At 57.4% G+C, this 18008-nt stretch overlaps 6 protein-coding genes across 6 annotated transcripts; 3 read left to right on the forward strand and 3 right to left on the reverse strand.

Annotated features, from left to right (window-relative positions):
* Window positions 1-636: 636 nt before the first annotated feature.
* On the forward strand, window positions 637-3339 carry CGCS363_v002544 (Beta-galactosidase BoGH2A; the record flags this gene model as incomplete). Its single annotated transcript, XM_036634393.1, has 1 exon — window positions 637-3339. One exon carries the CDS (start codon window positions 637-639, stop codon window positions 3337-3339), a length of 2703 nt encoding a protein of 900 aa, XP_036500168.1.
* An 878-nt stretch (window positions 3340-4217) lies between these two features.
* On the forward strand, window positions 4218-5428 carry PEP2 (putative vacuolar protease A; the record flags this gene model as incomplete). Its single annotated transcript, XM_036634394.1, has 2 exons — window positions 4218-4313; window positions 4367-5428. The coding sequence occupies 2 exons, from the start codon at window positions 4218-4220 to the stop codon at window positions 5426-5428; spliced, it is 1158 nt and encodes a 385-aa protein (XP_036500167.1).
* A 3333-nt stretch (window positions 5429-8761) lies between these two features.
* Window positions 8762-10132, reverse strand: CGCS363_v002546 (uncharacterized protein; the record flags this gene model as incomplete). The annotated part of the gene is made up of 1 exon (XM_036634395.1): window positions 8762-10132. The coding sequence occupies one exon, from the start codon at window positions 10130-10132 to the stop codon at window positions 8762-8764; it is 1371 nt and encodes a 456-aa protein (XP_036500171.1).
* A 2186-nt stretch (window positions 10133-12318) lies between these two features.
* xynD-0 (Arabinoxylan arabinofuranohydrolase) lies at window positions 12319-13833 on the forward strand (the record flags this gene model as incomplete). The annotated part of the gene is made up of 1 exon (XM_036634396.1): window positions 12319-13833. One exon carries the CDS (start codon window positions 12319-12321, stop codon window positions 13831-13833), a length of 1515 nt encoding a protein of 504 aa, XP_036500169.1.
* A 237-nt stretch (window positions 13834-14070) lies between these two features.
* yanB-0 (Decarboxylase yanB) lies at window positions 14071-15231 on the reverse strand (the record flags this gene model as incomplete). The annotated part of the gene is made up of 2 exons (XM_036634397.1): window positions 14071-15006; window positions 15055-15231. The coding sequence occupies 2 exons, from the start codon at window positions 15229-15231 to the stop codon at window positions 14071-14073; spliced, it is 1113 nt and encodes a 370-aa protein (XP_036500177.1).
* A 582-nt stretch (window positions 15232-15813) lies between these two features.
* On the reverse strand, window positions 15814-16811 carry SDH-2 (Sorbitol dehydrogenase; the record flags this gene model as incomplete). The annotated part of the gene is made up of 2 exons (XM_036634398.1): window positions 15814-15973; window positions 16039-16811. 2 exons carry the CDS (start codon window positions 16809-16811, stop codon window positions 15814-15816), a joined length of 933 nt encoding a protein of 310 aa, XP_036500176.1.
* Between the last annotated feature and the right edge of the window lie 1197 nt (window positions 16812-18008).

Consider the following 18008-nt stretch of genomic DNA (forward strand, 5'->3'; position numbering starts at 1 on the left):
CTCGAACGCCTGTCAACACCGCACCGAATGACGCGATTTTGACCACCCAAATTACAATGAAAGAAAGCGTTTACAGAAGGTTTCCCCAGGCGAGCTCGCCAACGCTTTCTCACTCTGGCATCACTCGTGATGTGGGCATTCTATGCCCCGGCCCCTTTCTTCCCCCGCTTCTCCAACTCTGCGAAGCCCTCTTTAAACAGACTTTGACCTACAGATCATCCAATCTCCAAGAAAAAAGCCCCCTCAGCGGGCTCACGCGGCCCAATCGCGAGATTGAGCGTGACATTCAGGCTAAATACCTGCCGGCGGCATCCCTGTACCGTAGCAGCTGCCGTGCGGAGAAACGCGGGGTGCGGAGGGCCTGGGATGCTTTTCACCCGAAATTACCCCATCAACAAGGGCATCGAAAAGCCGAGGTGCTGCTGTGTAAATCACTTGTTTTCCTCGGGGAGATGATGCCGGATTTCTGGAAGAATCCGACGGCATTACATACCTGCGTTTACGTCAATGGAGACGAGCCGGCGGGATCCATTCCATGGCTAAGATGTGCTTGACATATAAGACCGCGCCTTAAGGCGTTCTCTCACCAATGACGGCCACCTCTCCCACCCCAACCCGGCATCGGCCTCTTGCAAGATGTCTTCCCCACGGCCACACGCCTACGGGCTCCTCCTCCTGAGCCTCCTCGTCCTGCTGCTCTCCCGCCCTGCCGCGGCGCTGAGCATCAGGCGCCAGGACAACTCCACCATCTCCGCCGGCCGCGAGCGCGTCAGCATCAACAAGGGCTGGCGCTTCTGGCGCTCCGAGTTCAACCCGGACGGCATCGCCTACGACATCCGCCCGGACCTCGAGAACCTCACCGACATCTACGTGCTGAAGGACTGGATCCTGCCTTCGGCCAACACCTTCATCAACGACGCCGCGAAGCACCACGAGCGCCCCGCCGGCGAGCCCACCCGCAATGTGTCCTACGCGTCCGCGGGCTTCGACGACGGCGCGTGGGAGACGGTGGACCTCCCGCACGACTGGGCTATCAAGGGCCCATTCTACACCGAGGAGGACCCCATCATCGGCGGCGGCATGGGCCGGCTGCCCGTCCACGGCGTGGGCTGGTACCGGCGCAGTCTCACGCTGAGCCCCGAGGACGCGGGCAAGTCGATCTACCTCGATGTCGACGGCGCCATGTCGTATGCGATGGTCTGGCTCAATGGCCACCTCGTCGGCGGCTGGCCGTACCCGTACAACTCGTTCCGCCTCGATCTCACGCCGCACCTCAAGCAGGGCGAGGACAATGTCCTTGCCATCCGCCTCGACAACCCGCCCGACTCGGCGCGCTGGTACCCCGGCGGCGGCATCTACCGCAACGTCTGGCTCACCAAGGTCAGTCCCGTGGCTGTCAGCCAATGGGGCACGTACATCACCACCAAGGACGTGTCTTCTTCCTCCGCGACGCTCGACCTCGTCGTTGAAGTCGAGAACACGGGCTCCGCAGACCAGGAGATCCAGGTCACTACTGACGTCTACACCCTCACCGCCGCTGGCGAGGCAGGCGACAAGGTGTCCTCCTTCGAAGCCTCCTCGCTCACCATTCCCGCCGGCAGCAAGTCCTCCGCCTCATCCTCCACCTCCGTGACGAACCCCCTCCTCTGGGGCCCTCCCCCATCCCAGCAACCGCACCGCTACCTCGCCGTCACAACCGTCACCGTCAACAACCACGTCGCAGACACCTACACCACGCGCTTCGGCATCCGCTCCGTAACCTACTCCGCCGACGCCGGCCTCCTCGTCAACGGCGCCCACGTCCGCCTCCAGGGCGTTAACAACCACCACGACCTCGGCGCCCTCGGCGCCGCCTTCAACACCCGCGCCGCCCAGCGCCAGCTCGACATCCTCGCCGAGCTCGGCTGCAACGCCATCCGCATGTCGCACAACCCGCCGGCCCCGGAACTCCTCGAGCTCACCGACGCCATGGGTTTCGTCGTCATGGACGAGGTCTTCGACTCGTGGTACCGCAACAAGACCGCCAACGACTTCCACCTCATCTTCGCCGACTGGCACGAGGCCGACCTGCGCGCCATGATGCGCCGCGACCGCAACCACCCCTCCGTCGTCATGTGGTCCTTCGGCAACGAGGTCTCGGAGCAACAGATCGGCGACCCGGGCACCGTCCCGGCCCTCGAGCTGCACGCCATGGTCAACGACGAAGACCCCACCCGCCCCTCGACGGCCAGCATGAACTTCGCCAAGCCCAACATGTCCTTCCCGACGGCGATGGACGTGCTCAGCCTCAACTACCAGGGCGAGGGCATCCGCGACACGCCCGCGTACTCGTACCTCCCCGGCGTCCGCACGCACCCGCTCTACGCGGACTTCCACGCCGCCTTCCCCGACAAGATGATCCTCTCCTCCGAGACGGCGTCGGCGCTCTCCACGCGCGGGAGCTACATCTTCCCCGTCGCGGATTCTGGGGGCGCCCCCGTCAACGACACGTCCGGCGGGAACTCGACGACCTTGCGCGTGAGCGGGTATGAGCTGTACTCGGCCAACTTCGGCGCCGCGCCGGATAAGGTGTTTGCCGCGCAGGACGCGCACCCGTTTGTGGCGGGCGAGTTTGTGTGGACGGGGTGGGACTACCTTGGCGAGCCGACGCCGTATTACACCGCGCGCAGCTCGTACTCGGGCATTATTGACCTCGCGGGTTTCAGGAAGGATAGGTTCTTCCTGTACCAGGCACGCTGGCGGCCGGACCTGAAGTTTGCACATGTCCTCCCGCACTGGAACTGGCCCGACCGCGTCGGCGAGGTCACGCCGGTGCACGTCTTCACCTCCGCGGACACCGCCGAGCTCTTCCTCAACGGGGAGTCCCAGGGAAAACTCAGCCGCGCGGAGGGCGAGTACCGCTTCCGCTGGGACGAGGTCCTCTACGCCCCCGGCGAGATCAAGGTAGTCACCTACAAAGACGGCGCCGAGTGGGCGACCTCCGTCGTGCGCACGGTCGGAGCGGCAACACAGCTTGCCGCGTCGGCGGACCGGGCGGCCATCGCTTCCGACGGGGCCGATCTGGCGTTCGTCACGGTGGAAGTGCGGGACGCGGAGGGCGACCTGGTGCGCTTCGCCGAGGACGAGATCACGTTCAGTATCAGCGGGCCGGGGCAGATTGTCGCGACGGATAATGGTGATCCTGCGGATCTGGTTGCGTTCCCGTCGCTGACGCGCAAGGCGTTTAGCGGGTTGGCGCTGGCGATTGTCAAGTTTGACGAGGGGGCGACGGGGGAGGTTGTGGTTACGGCGTCGGGGCCGGGGCTGAGCGATGGGGTTGTTACTATCAAGACGCTGTAGACGAGATGTAGATTTGAATGAAGAGTTGAACAGTTCATTATTGTGAGAGTGTTTGTTGTGTAGACTTTACATGTGATGCCGCTTTGTCAGCGGTGACGATGTTTTGTATGGATCAAGTCCGAAGACTCGCCGACACGGGAATAAGAAAAGACACAAGAGAGTCAGGCGATCAGATGGGGAGCTCAATCAACCACAGCATCCCCGGGATTACTCGATCTCGCCATCCCCATTGTCACTCGACATGAGACGAACCGCAGCGCTGAACACGAGTCAAACCTGCACTTATGCTTTCCTCCCTAAATCCCCGCTAAATAGGGAGCCCATCAACGCAGCCACAGCCGGTTTGTAGGGCTGAACAGTCCGTCCTCCCGATCGCAGAGTTAGTTCCCTAAATGCTGTGTGTTGTTCGCAAACTTCGTGTTCTCTCGCACTAATCCCACGCCGTCGGCGGCTTGGGAGAAATGGCGCCATGCCAAACCGCCTGCCTTTCACGGGAGTCCAGAGGTAAAAGAAGCAAGTGACAAAAACTTGGAGACGGCACTGGAAAAGTTGCGTCTGAAAATAGAAGCTTAACCGGGTAACCGAGCATTCCCGTATGCACAAGCCAGGACCCCAGGACTGCTCCGTCGACACGGGTTGGCCGGCTCCAGCATCCCAGCGCAGTCGAGATTACCTCGCCCCACAGCCCGCTCCCCTTTTACGAGGTGATCGTCACGATGCGAGCGAGGGGGGCGCAGGAAGGTTGGGTTCTGGAAGGAATTTAAGGTGGTCGTCCCGGGCCGGTGGGAGATCTCAAGCTGTCTTGGGATTTCTTCATCCAGCCTGAGTTGTTGGTTCTCAATACTTTTGACCTGTTTGCTTGTGCTAATACTGCAAGAATGTCGCCCGTCACTCGTTTCTTCTCGGCGGCAGCGGTCGCGTCCGTCGCGACGGCGGCTGTGATGGAATTGCCCATCATCGTGGACAACGGCTACGTAAGTTGATGTCTAGACTATGAGTGACGACCTGAATGGCTAATGATTGGCAGAAAACTGTCGAGTTCAACATCGGCACGCCCGCCAAGACGTACCGCCTCCTCTTCGACACAGGCAGCTCGTCGTCCTGGGCCGTCGACAGCACCTGCAAGACCGAGTGCGCCAACGTCAGCGGATACAACCGCACCGGCTACGACATCGCCGCCTCCAGCACCGGCAACCTCACCGGCAACTCGGCCGACATCCCGTACCTCGGCGGGCGCGTCGCGGGCCCCGCCGTCGAAGAGGTGTGGTCCGCCGGCGGCGTCACCTGGGACCAGGCCTTCATCGCGGCCAACGAGTCCAACTGGGCCGCCCTCGCCGCCGACGGCTTCATGGGCCTCGGCTTCAGCTCCATCATCGACGGCGGCGCCAACACCGTCATGGAGACCCTCATGGCCGAGGGGCACCTCGACGCCGCCAAGTTCGGCATCTACTACGGCACCGAGTTCACCAACACCGGCGGCGTGCCCGGCGACGGCGTGCTCACCCTCGGCGGCTCGCGCGAGGCCGATTTTGTCGACGGCGACCTCACCACGATCCCCATCACGCGCGTCATCCCCGGCTTCTACGACGTGTGGCGCTCGACCATGCTCGCGGTCAACGGCACGCGCACCACCGCCAACGGCAGCGTCACCGAGACCGAGGTGGACTTTGACATTGGCCGGGTCGTCTTCGACACGGGCGCGGGCTCCATCACGCTGCCCGAGGCGCAGAACCTGAAGGTGTACGAGTCCATCGGGATGAACTACACGGCGATCCTCAACGGCGAGCACATCCCGCTCTGCAGCGAGTTCAACTCGTCGTGGTCCTTCAAGTTCAGCTTCGGCGACTACCGCACGCCGCAGGTCGTCGAGATCACGGGCGAGCAGCTGAAGCGGCCCGGCTTCGCGAACCGCGAGGACGCGTGCTGGCCGCCGTTCGAGGGCGGCGAGACGAGCGGGTTCACGCTGATTGGCACGCCGTTCCTGCGCAACTTTTACACCGTCTGGGACTTTGGGGCCGCGGCGAACGAGACGGACATTTCCAAGTTTGACCCGAAGCTGTCGTTTGGCAAGATCAAGGCCAAGGCGTGATGGGGAGGCAGATGTGTGTGGGTTGGGTGATTGTCCAGGGTGACTGGGCAGCAGAACAGAACAAACCAGGTAACTGGAAATGATAGAGTCAATCATACAAAAAAAAATGAGTAAAATCTTGGAAATCCTTCAGATGCACTCGATCGTCAGATCTTGGATCGCACGTGGTGGGAGGCCACCCAATCCAACCCCGACCATGACCCCGGCCGCGAAGCCTCAGCTCGATGCATCGGCAGCTCGTCGATTTGAGTTTGCATGTGACGTGCCGCGACGTGCAGAAGATTGGAGAGAGGAAGCGAAGATCAGATCGATGGTGTGTGTTTTGACAATTGACAGGCCAGGGGTCTGACAACCAAGAGGGTCGCGTCGGCTCAAAGTGCAGTCAGTCCGCAGTAGTGTGAAGGAAGAAAAAAGTGCGCTGGGATGCTTGGTGTTTTGGAGGTGCGCGGAAAACATCGCAATGACGTTATCGGTGACGTCTTGGCCGCCGTGTCATTGGCTGCAGGCTTCGGTTTGGGACGCACTCGCCACGCACCAGCGAAGCAGAGGCCTGGAACGCAGCACAGAAGGTGTGGCTGGGCTGGGAAAAGCCTGGAACATGGGAAGGCGATGAGTGAGTGTGCTCGGTCAATAGGTCGTCACTGCTTGAGAAAGTGAAGGAGGAAGAGGAGAAGATGCAGAAGGTGGTGTTGCGGCATATTCTTTCGTCAGTCTTTGCACGGGCTCGACTTCATCTCTCTCATCCCTACAACAAACCTTCATGATACCCTTCCTAGGAACATCCTAAGATCCTATTGTCCCTTTTACTCGAACAATTATTGCATTCCATCTGTATTTCATTGCTTCTCTAGGTTGTCGTTAGTAATCTCACTCATCATGTCACGCACACTGCTGCTGTGTTTCATCCACGGCTTCAAGGTGAGAGGCCCCCTGTCTGTTGCATGCAACGCCAATCTAACCACTACCACAGGGCAACGATGACACCTTTCGCGAATTCCCTGATGTAAGTGAAGATATCGCCAAGAGGTCCCGTGGGCACCCGCTCACCTTCCTGCAGGACCTCAAACGGGTAGTCACCAAGCAACTGCCGGACCACCGCGTCGAGTCCATCGTCTACCCCAAGTATGAGACCAAGGGCGAGCTGGCTGAAGCCACCGAGGCTTTCCTGGCATGGTATCTCACCTCCATTCATCAGAAATGAAAGGCCTTACCCTAACACATCTCCAGGCTCAAAGAACAGGTCATGGAAGTGAGGAAGTCCACCGTCGAGAAGCCATGGCCACCGAAAGACAGAGAAGTCGGCGTCATCCTCGTCGCTCACTCTATGGGGCAAGCCTCACCCCTCACCCCATCATACCCAAGCACTAACACAAGACAGAGGCTTCGTCGCCGCAGACGCACTCTTCCTCGCCGTCAATGAGCGCGCCCACGCCAACCCCTCCGAGGACGACCCCATCTTCCCCCCGATCCAGGGCATCCTCACCTTCGACACCCCCTACAACGGCCTCGCCCGCTCCATGTTCGTCTACGGCGCCTTCTCAAACTACCAGAAGGTCAGCAGCGTCTTCAACGTCATGACCGCCCTCTCCGCTGCCGCGCCCGCGAGCCTCGCCCGCCTCGGCACCAGGCGCGCCGCCACCTCCGCCGTCGCCTCGACCGCGCGCAACCCCGGCTGGAAGACGTGGCAGCTCGTCGCCGTGCGCACGGGGACAGTGGGCGCCATCGCGGCGGGTGGTGTGGCTGCGTATGTTAACCGGGAGGCCATCATGAACGGGCTGAAGAACCTCAACAAGGAGTCCGTCAAGGAGGGCTACCGCCAGAGTATCGATGCTCTGGGGCAGGGTCTGGCGTACATCAACCGCGGGAATGTTGGCCGCTCGTTTGCGTGGCTCTCCGACCACTTCACCTTTGTCGGTGCGCTGCTGAAGCAGAAGGAGCTCAACCGGCGGCTGGAACGCATGGGCGCTCTCAAGGGCGTGGGTATTCACGACTTTTATGCTTCGTTGGGCGAGAATGGGTACTGGCAGGGAGGGTACTTCGTCCCCGAGAGGACGTTTTGCGCCGTGCCTGAAGAGAGCCACGCCGCGTATCCTCTCTTCTCTCGCCAGGTACTGCGCAAGGTCGACGATGAGGTGCAGGCCCACATGAGCCTCTTTGACCCAGAGAAGAATGAGGACTACGAGAAGATGACGGACAAGGCCTCAGACCTAGTGATTGAATGGTTCAACAGCGAGGAGCGTGTCGTCGACGACCCCAAGTTCCGCGAGCCGCCGCCGGAGGAGGCCCAGGAAGACCACGAAGTGGAAGAGACGCTGGAGAAGGCAAAGTCGAATGAGGAAGCAGAGAAGTCGGATGAAAAATTGGATGAGAAGGTGGCGTCCAAGTCTACGGATGAGCTCCCAGACGAGTCGCCCATCGACATCGCTGCCGCAGCGTCGGTTGTGCCCCTGCCGGAGGACGGGGATGGAGATATCGTCGGGGATGCGAGCCCGGAGAATGTCGACACCGAGCAGAAGCGAACGTACATGCAGCATCTGTTCCAAGTTGCCCAGCAGACAGGCACCGGCGTCAGAGGTTTGTGGCCGAGCAAGATGCCGAACATGCCAAATATGCCCAATATGCCTAGTATGCCGGGGATGCCAGGAATGCCCGGCATGCCGTCGATGCCGAAGGTGCCGGCATCAGTCTCTTCACTCGGCCCGGTTTCGATGCCGAGTGTGAACATCTGGAGACGGGGCACACCATCGCAAGCGCAGGATGGCAAAGACGCGGCGGAGAAGACTGGCGAGGCTTCCAAGTCTGATGAAGCTCCTAAGGCTGATGAAACTGTAGAATCGAAGGTTAAAGAGTCGAAGGCTGAAGAATCTAAGGCTGCGGAGACGACTGTCGATACAGAAAAGCCCAAGGACGACAGTGGCGTTGAACTTGGATCAGAGCCCAAGGAGGTTGGAAGCACCGTGGAAAAGAAAGAATGAGACGCGTCACGTTTTGGCCGGACTGTGTATTTCAATATTGGAGCATAACACATGAATTGTAATCGCAAGCACTTGAGTAAGTAGTTAATAACAGCATCATCTAATTTGGTATGTAAATGTTGATAACACAATGTTAATAACCCAATGTCCTTCCTGACTGACAGCATCAAGATTCGTGACATCCGCAATCACTCCTTGCCCAGGTTTGAAATATCCCAAAGTGACATTCAAATTTAAAGTACTTCAACGTCATATGTACAACACGCAAGCAAAATAACTTTGTACAAAGAAAGGAACCACTGCCACAAACCCATTTCAGTCACCAACGTCTTCAACCCACAGCCCCCAGACACACCATCTAGGCAGTCGCGCCGGACAGGGTGAAAGAGTAGTCCACACCCGTGTTCACCTCAGAAGTCAGCGAGAAAGGGTCATACAACACCAAGTTGGCCGGCGTATTCGCCACAACCAAGCTCGCCTCCTCGCCGCTGGCAACACTCACACTGCCCTGACCGCCGCTCAGCTCAACGTACCGCACCGCGCCGCTGCCCGTGTTCCTCACCACCAAATGCGACGTCAGCTGCCCACTCGTGGTGATCCTCACCGTCACCGTGCCGGACGGGTTCTTCAGCGGGATGATGTTCGCCCCCATATACCTTGGCTGCCGTGCCGTCTTCACCCGGTAGCTCCCGCTGCCCGTCGAGTCGACGTTGGCGTAGTTGATCCTGCTCCGCTGGCTCAGGAACACGCTCTGCGCCTGGCGGTGCCCGATATCAACGTACGCCATCCGCGCCCAGTACTTTCCAACAACTTTCGCGACCGTGGCACCTGTACTCACGCGCTGCAGCGTGTGCAGAGGTGTCTCGTTCGAGTTGGCCGAGTATCGCACCTGCAGCTGCCTGACCACATCGCTCCCCAAGCCAGCGAAGCCATCGGGATTATTGGTCAGGTACGTCAGGAACGGCCACGCCTGGTAGTAATTCCCCGTATTCACGCTTCCGTCCACAATAACCTGAAAACTATCCCCAATCGTCTTGACGACATCGATCTCGCTCGTCTCAGGCGTCGCCTGGCCCGCAGCACTTCTCGCGCTTGCGCACAGCGGGCTCGTGAGGTACGTGTCCGCAACCCAGTTCGCCAGCGTCTCCCACCACGCCCCGGTCCGTCCTTGATTAACCCACGTCTTCTGGTGGTAGTGCAGCCCGTGCCCGAACTCGTGCACCGTCACGCCGGGGACAGTCAAATACGCGTTCTGCACCTCGAGCCAGGCCATACCCGCCGCCCCGTCGGAGTGCATTACGCCCGCTGCGCCGGGGAGCGAGGCCACGCTGTAGACGTTGACCTTCTGCCACGGCCCGTCGTCGTCAGTGGCATCGTTGTAGGAGAGGCCGGTCGAGCGCCAGCCGAGGGTGGTCACGAAACAGGCGTAGACGCCCTCTAGCATGGAGAGGGCGCGGTCGGCGGCGGAGAGGTCGGCGGCGTAGACGCGGAAGTGGGCCGAGTCGCGGTAGGAGGAGCCGCCGGGCCCGACGGCGGGGTTGGCGGTGAAGGAGGCGGGCGGGGCTCGCGCGGCGAGGGTACGGGTGGAGCGGTCGGTGAGGGTGATGGAGGGGTTAGGGGTTGTAGTGTCGAGGTCGATGCCGCGGCAGATGGGCTGAGATGGGGCAGGGAAGGCGTGGGCTCCGTGGAGGAGTAGGGCCGCGAGGCTGAGCGAGGTGAGTTTTGTCATTGTGGCGGTTGGGTAGGGGGGAGGAGAGGGGATGGGGATGTGGAAGATGCTGATCGTGAGCTGTTTAGTCGTCAAGGTTGGCGGATCAAAGGCTTTATATGTTTCGACAGGATGGTAGCTTCTAGAGGAGTGCCGTCCCTCATGATGGAATAGTCCAGTTGCTCAGGAGGTGTTGCTGCCATCGACTCAAACACCCGGCAACAACAAATTAGGGAGCACTTGGCGCAATGGCACAACCCAAATAATAGTCGTTCATCCGATGGCTTCCTGGCATAGCCGGGCTCAGGTCGATCGCAAATGATCGAACAGTAGGGCTACTGGTGGAAATCTGTTTGATGTTCGGTACGATAACACCCCTCGTCGATATCTCAACTCCGTTAAGGGGTGGAAACCAGGATCCGTCGAGATAGGGGTGGGTACTAGGATCCTAAAGGAAGGCTCACCTGTGGCCATCACGTTATGATACGACTGATATCACGGCTCAAGTCACATATTGATCTCGTTTTAGTAGCTCCGGAAACGATCCCGATCACATACCATCGAGGTAACCATCACAAGTGACGGTTTCCAAGCAGCACCCAGAAGCAGACATACCAACAAGATGCTATTCCATGTGTTCCTTGATTCCGTACGAGCCAGCCACCAGTAGTATCAACAAGTGATGAAGAATTTGAAAATTATGAGCTCAGTGCTCACACATCCCGCCGGAGCCCACGGCCACATATCCCTGCCTCACCAAGAGCTCTAGTCTGGGGTATGCAGTCCCTTCTCTGTCCCGGATTAAGTCCAGAATAACCTTAAAACACTCGCCCCCATAATCCAAGCCACTGGTAATAATCCTCCTAGCTCTGCAGCCGTTTAAGCTTACACGCCTTGGCCTGTTTTTCCCAGCCAAAGTCGTGGCTCACATGATGAACGCCAACGTGCAGGGATCGTCACCTCGCAGCGCCTGCTTTCCTCAACTGCCGACAAAAGGAAAGTTGCATTTGGGATTTTGCGCGCCAATTGGGACCCATCAGGGGATAAAATACGAAGAAAGCGGTTCGTTCTACTTAGAGTATGGCGTGTGTCGGCAGACGCACCAAAGTCACCTTCCCAATTCGCGTCGACTTGGCTCTTGGCAGAACACCCCTTCATATCCCGAAATGAGAGACGCACCATTGAGCTCCGCTGGGAGTGACCGGCATGCTGTCCGACCTTGCAGGAGTGCGGGAAATAACACCGGTGCTTTTTTTTCTAATCGTGTCGGAATTTAGTTGCTTTCGCATCCTCGATCAGATATTTGAGTGTGACTTGTCTGTCTTTTGGTCTCCCGGTAGACCGGCCGGGGATGTGGGGCGATTTCGGCCGGAGGTCGGCAGGAAACCTATCTCTCCAGAGCCGAAAGCACCGTCCCAAGTTTCTCATGCTTAAGGAGAATTGGAAACTTGATATTGCTCCCTAAGTTAACTGCCTGTACGTAACTTCCTGCACAGGAAAAATTGCACAAGTCGTCACCGTAAGCTTTGGCCCAAACAAGCGGCCTTGCTCGTCGATCCGCGACGACCGAAAGGGGGGTGTGACTCGGGACCCAGTCCGAAGTTGCATGATCCCGGGACCCGTCCCCGGTTGCAATTTTCGTATCGTCGTATCGTTTTTATCAGAAGCTCTTGGCCGCAACAAAGCACGAATCTTCCATTGGCGGCGTTTTTTGGTCTTTTAAATAACAGGAGCAACCGAGCTCAGTAATACCCCGCGCGTTCTAACGGTGAATCTTCAAAGCCACCAAACGCAGATGATCGGCGGAGGTTGCAGTTCCGCCTGAAGCTTACCGAGGCGGAGGCTTTGGGGGCCGTCCATTTGCTTGCAGTGGCTCCACCCCGGACACACGGGTTTGATGGAGCATCTCTGGTCAAGACGTCGATCTATGCCGGTATTTTGCGCTGTTAAGCCAGACTAAGTTATGAATGAAGACGTTTAAGCGTTCGAATCGGGCTGTATGTAGTTGAGCACCTTCCTGTGTGAGAAGCGCATGCATGCACATAGCTGCGCCAACTCAAACTTGGAACTGGCTCAGCAACTTGGACATTGCAGACATCCACTGCCATTGGTCTATATAGGTTGTGTTCAACCTCCAACAAACTCCAGTCTGCTGGTGATCAAGCGTCCGCACCGGTTTCTTGACGTTCAATTTGACTCCTGTCACCATGTGGTCTCTCGCCTCCGTTGTCACCCTCCTCCTCCAAGGGTTGCATGTAGCAGCCCAGACAACCATCACATCAACCGGCAATCCCATCATCGCCGATGGCTCCTACTACTCAGCCGACCCAGCCCCGTTGGTGGTGAACAACACCGTCTACATCCTCAGCGGTCGTGATCAGGCCCCAGCGAACCAAAACACGTTCGTGATCAACGAGTGGCAGATGCTCAGCAGCAGCAACCCAAACCCCGCTGGCGCCCAGTGGCAGTTCCGTTCCAACATCGCCCGGCCCGAGTCTATTTTCTCATGGGCTGCCGCCGGAACGGCCTATGCGGCACAGGTCGTGCAAGGGCCAAACGGGAGGTTCTATCTCTACGCACCCGTCACCCAACGATCGACTTCCAGCGCTGACCGCTTCGCCATCGGCGTGGCCGTCTCGAGCAACCCATGGGGCCCCTTCACAGATGCGCACCCCAGCGGCCCGATTGTGTCGCAGACAATCCCACAGGCGAACAACATCCAGAACATCGACCCCACGGTCCTGCTCGATGATACGGGCCGCGTGTATCTCTACTGGGGCACGTTCGGCGCACTTCGCGGCATCGAGCTTGCAACTGATATGGTGACCACCATCGGCTCAGCCGTGTCCGTCAACAGCCTCACAGGCTTCTTCGAGGCTCCTTGGCTCCTTAAACGACGTGGGACCTATTACATGCTATACGCCGCAAACAACGCCGGCACCAACTCGCCGTGTACGCCCACATCCTACCACGCCTGCATCGCCTACGGCACTGCATCCTCCCCTTTGGGCCCCTGGACGTTCCGCGGCGTGATGCTCGACATCGTCTCCTCAACCACATCCCACCCCGGCGCCTTCGAGCTGAACGGGCAGTGGTACCTTGTCTACCACACCAGAGACGCCTCCGGCGGCGGCCACTTCCGCCGCAGCGTCGCGCTCGACTACATGACCTGGAACGACAACGCCTCCCCGCCGGCAATCAACAAAGTCGTGCAAACCCGCCGCGTCCAGCCCGCTGCTCCCGCAACGCGCAACATCGCCACCCGCGCCGTCGCGAGCTCGGTGAACCAGACCCCGATCCAGTACTGGACAAAGTCTCTCAACGACGGCTGGATCCCGAGCAACCCGCTGCCGCCCGACTATTGGAGCTCGTACAACGGCAACGCCTCGCCGCAGACGAATACGCTCGTATTGACGTGGAGCTCCGCTGTGACGTTGAACGGGGCGAGGATGGTGTTTTTCGCGGATCAGCCTGCCGGTTCGAATATCGGCGTGCCGCCCCCGGCGAGCTGGCGGTTGGAGTATTTGAATGGGAGCGGTGCTTGGGTTGCTGTTAGCGCGAGCACGGTCTATCCGACGGCGGTTACGGATAATCCGTCGATTGTTAGCTTCACGCAGATTAGCACGACAGCTCTTCGTGCGGTATTGACTGCGTCAGGGGGTAATGGGCAGTTTGGCGGCGTTGGTGTGAAGGAGTTTGAGGCTCTTGCTCCGAATCCTTAGTGATTTGGCACTCAACATGTAGAGTACATACTTCATCATGAGTGGTGAAGCTACTTTGTATTGCATTTGATGTGGTGAAAGATTGTGATGCTTTGAGAGATGCAACGAGCCGGGGTATATCTAACATTGTGGTGATTCCTATATGTCCAATACTTCGTTGCGTTTTAAGTGACCCAAGTTTGGCTCCTCACGACTCGAGTAGATACAACAGGTCATGCTCTCAGGCTATAGCAACTCTTAGCCGAATAGGGTCTCAGCATTACCCCTCCTCACGGCCGTCGCTTCAGCCGAATCCCCATACAACTCATGAAGGCCCTTGTCAAACTTCACAGCACTAACAGCTGCAACGATCCACGGCGTAAACGGCGTGTCCGAACCAAACAACAGCTTTTCGTAGCTAACCCATCCCATCAAAGGCGGAATAGCCTCCGTCACCGGCCACGGCCCTGCAAGGTCAAAGTAGAAACTGCGCGTAAGCGTCTCCTTCATCCCGTCCTCTGTGAGATTGTGCTCTGGCAGGCTGTAGCTGATTATCCTATCCATCGTCGGGATGAGACCACCACCAGCATGTGAGAGAATCCACTTGATCTTGGTGAACCGATTGGGCACTTGTGAGTAGAACATGTCTTGGAAGGTCCGGGCTGTGTCGAACGGGAAGTCCAGCGTCGGTGCCCTGGGCAAGCGACTTGAAACTGGCCGGTTTAGGGCCTGCCACTCTGCTTGGGTGATCTCGGGGGCTTCTCCGTCAATGTTGTGTGTCAAATGCTGGGCTTCCGTGCATGGTGTGGTTGGGTGCTCGAATATCGTCACATTGAGTTCGTCCAGAGCCTTGAAAACTGGATCGAGTGCTGGGTCGCCGAAGTACATGCCGTAGAAGTTGGACATGAAAACGATTCCATCCGGCTTGGGGTCCAACTTAAAGACATAGTCAATCTCTTCCAACGATGCTGTGATGTCTGGAAGAGGGAGAGACGCGAAGAATCCGAAACGGTCTGGGTACTTGGCCTTGACCTCCGATGCGTAGTTGTTGACCTGGCGAGCGAGCTTCGTCGCGTTCTCGGTTGCGCCTTTCGAAGGTGGGGAGAGGTACACGCCGGGGCTGGATATGGACAAAATTGACTTTGCAATGTGGTTTTCATCCATGAATTGAATGTGCCGTTCTGGGCTCCATTCCTGAGGAGTGTTAGACAACTTCATTCAGCGGGTGACTGCGGTACTCACCGGAATACTTGGCATCCCGTCAGGACCTGGATTATGTCCGGCGTCCATCAGCGCTTGCCTGTAAAAGTCGGGCAGAAAATGAACATGAGTATCAATCTTGGACCTCGAGCTCGTCGCGGCCACGTTCCCCGCGAGAAGCGCCACGACGCTGTAATTGAAAACTGCAGAACACTTCATCTTGCCGAATTGAGTATCACAAACAGTAAAGCCATGGGAAAGAAACCTATGACACGAACGTTAGTCTTGTGGGGCACCAGTTTCCTAAATACAAGCCAAAAGCCACAGCATCAAACTGTGCCGTGCTACACAAGATCGTCCAACCTAGTGATACTGTCTCGGAGGATGCTGATACTTGCATACACGAGGCGCAGTGCTTGATTGCCCTGTCTTACGTGCATGATGTCACTGAACATCAACGCCCGAGATGTCTTGCCGGGGCTGAGACTACAGCGGCACAGCTGAGCTAGCTAGCTGAGAAGGCTAAAACAAGGTCATTTTTGAGCTTGGAAGGATTGTGGTAACGGCCAGCCCTGCCTCCAGGCTGACGCAGATCGCTTCGCGTTATCTAGCCGCTTATCTTAACGTTATCCTAGCATGAGAACCAGCTCTTAGTTACCAATCACATCTTTTGCACGCATGCATGAGTTGTCGATACTTGACTAGAGAATTTTAAGCTTCGCGGATGCACTGTTGTTTCTTCGACTGACCAAATGCTATTGCCATCCATCCTAAAGGTGCATTGGTGTCATTTCCGATCACTTAGTCAAAAACTACAACAACCTTATTTGCCTTGCCAGTCTTAGCCAGTTCCAGTGCTTCCGTCGCCTTTTCAAACGGAACCTGGTCGCTCACAATCTCTGCATACTTCTCCCAGTTCTCGATGATGTCGTCCGTCACCTCAAAAATCTCCTCGGGATATCTATTCCAAAGTGTTAGCAAGCCACTGATAACCTCAGCACGGCGGGTGATCCATATCTGACATACCCTACACTGAAAACGATGGTCATCTCGGTCATGACAAGCTCCCCAAAATGCAGCTCGGTCGGCTGCTTGTGAACACCAACAATACAGAATGTGGCTCCGTACTTTGCCATGCTGGCAACCTGCTTGGGCACGGGCGGCGCTCCGGCTGCGTCGAGGTAGATGTCGGTACCTGTGCGAACTCCCTGACTCCACGGAAACGTCCCACTGCCATGTAATTCGACCAGCTTTGCTGCTAAATCGCCGACTGTGGTTGAGTTGATAACTGCATCTGCGCCGAGCTGCGTCGCCTTCTCCAGCCGGTTATCGACAATGTCCACTACCACAATGTGACCCGCACCTTGCCTGCGGTAAGCCATTATGGAACCCAAGCCAATCGGTCCAGCACCGAAGATAACAACTTTACACCCAGGCTGAGGCTTCGTCTTCTTGACAGCTCGCAGCGCAACCGCCATGGGCTCGTTGAGTGCGGCAACATGCCACGGAATATGGCCAGGAATTTTGCGGAGCTGTTTCCGAGGCTCGTAGTCCCGCACGACAACGTACTCGCTCAGCGCGCCCTGCGCGCCGCCAGACCCGAGATATCCGTCCGTGAAAACCATTGTATCTATCACGACATGATCGCCGACATCAACATCGCGCCCGACAATGTCTTTCCCCACGGCGACTACCTCGGCTGCGGGCTCGTGTCCCAGAGGGGTGCAGTTTTGGCGGGGCGGAACACCGCCCACGGCCTCGAAAAAGGCGTCGGAGCCGCAGATGCCGCAGGCCTTCATTTTTAAGAGGATGTCTTTTGGTCCGGCCTTGGGTTGGGGGATATCGACCCAGCCGATTGACCCGGGCCCGATTACGCGTACCGACTTCATTTTGCTTTGATAATTCCGGCGCTGCTGATGACGATGATTATGTTAGTATCGATGAGCCTTGAAACGTCGATAGTTGCTCGAAAGTGGTGTTTGTCGAGTAGTGATATGGATTTTGCAGATCATTTGGAGAAAGTCGTCGGCTTTTATATCAGTCACACGGTTGATGTTATCCGTCTGATCTTGTGCTCCGTTTGAGTTACCGGACTTGGTAGAAGCCGCTGGGGCGAACGCGAAACCGAAGAAAAAGCTATAAGCGCATTCTTTCCTCGGTAAATTTCAACGATGAGGCTCGGATTATGATGTCTGTATGATGGCCCTAGAATATTAAGCATTCTTCAACGTGGACTCAACAGCGTGAATACCTTACATATAATTAGCACACCTATTATGAGATCATTGCCAAGACGACAGTGAACTATCTACATGGGATTATGGGCGTATATACATACTCTTCGAATACAGTTAAGCATATCCGAGACAAAACCAATCGCTTGCTGTCTCACCAACCGTCCCGACAGATCCGCCCCCACCATCCCAGACCTCCTCCGGTGATCGTGAACAACGCGGACCCCGCCCGGCCCCGCTCCCCTCCCGTTCCTCGGCCGGCTTCTACGCTTTGACAACAACTTTGTCAACAGTCTTTTCCCCGCACGGCCGCGAGACATGGTAACTGTCCTGAGTCGGCTGTATGAACTGGTTTGTCAACGGAGACCTCGGCCGCCGCAAACCTCGCTGCGGGGGGTTGCATCGCGCACCCGCATGCCTCTTACGACGATTACCCGAACCCCTTGTCGCGGCTCGACCTACCGGATTGGGTTAGCGGGTGAAATTCAATATGGTCCCACGAGCATTTTACCGATTGTCTGTGACCCAATGCCAAGTCTTAGAGATATCGAAACAATCCTATTCTGCTTGTTGTTCGTTTATTTTTCAATTTCTTTTCCTTTCCGTGATAAATGTCTCAACGATAAGCGCGGACTCTGCACCACTTGCAGTCGTATGCAATTACACGCTTTACAGGAGCGTTGTGCTGAGAAATGACGCTTGCCTCTCAAGTCTCGAGTGCTATTGTCCAAGGTCTCGTTCGCTTCCAAATATTACATATCC

This window comes from Colletotrichum siamense (genome assembly GCF_013390195.1).
Source record: "Colletotrichum siamense strain Cg363 chromosome Unknown KSG_Cg363_contig02, whole genome shotgun sequence".
Lineage (NCBI taxonomy): Eukaryota > Fungi > Ascomycota > Sordariomycetes > Glomerellales > Glomerellaceae > Colletotrichum > Colletotrichum siamense.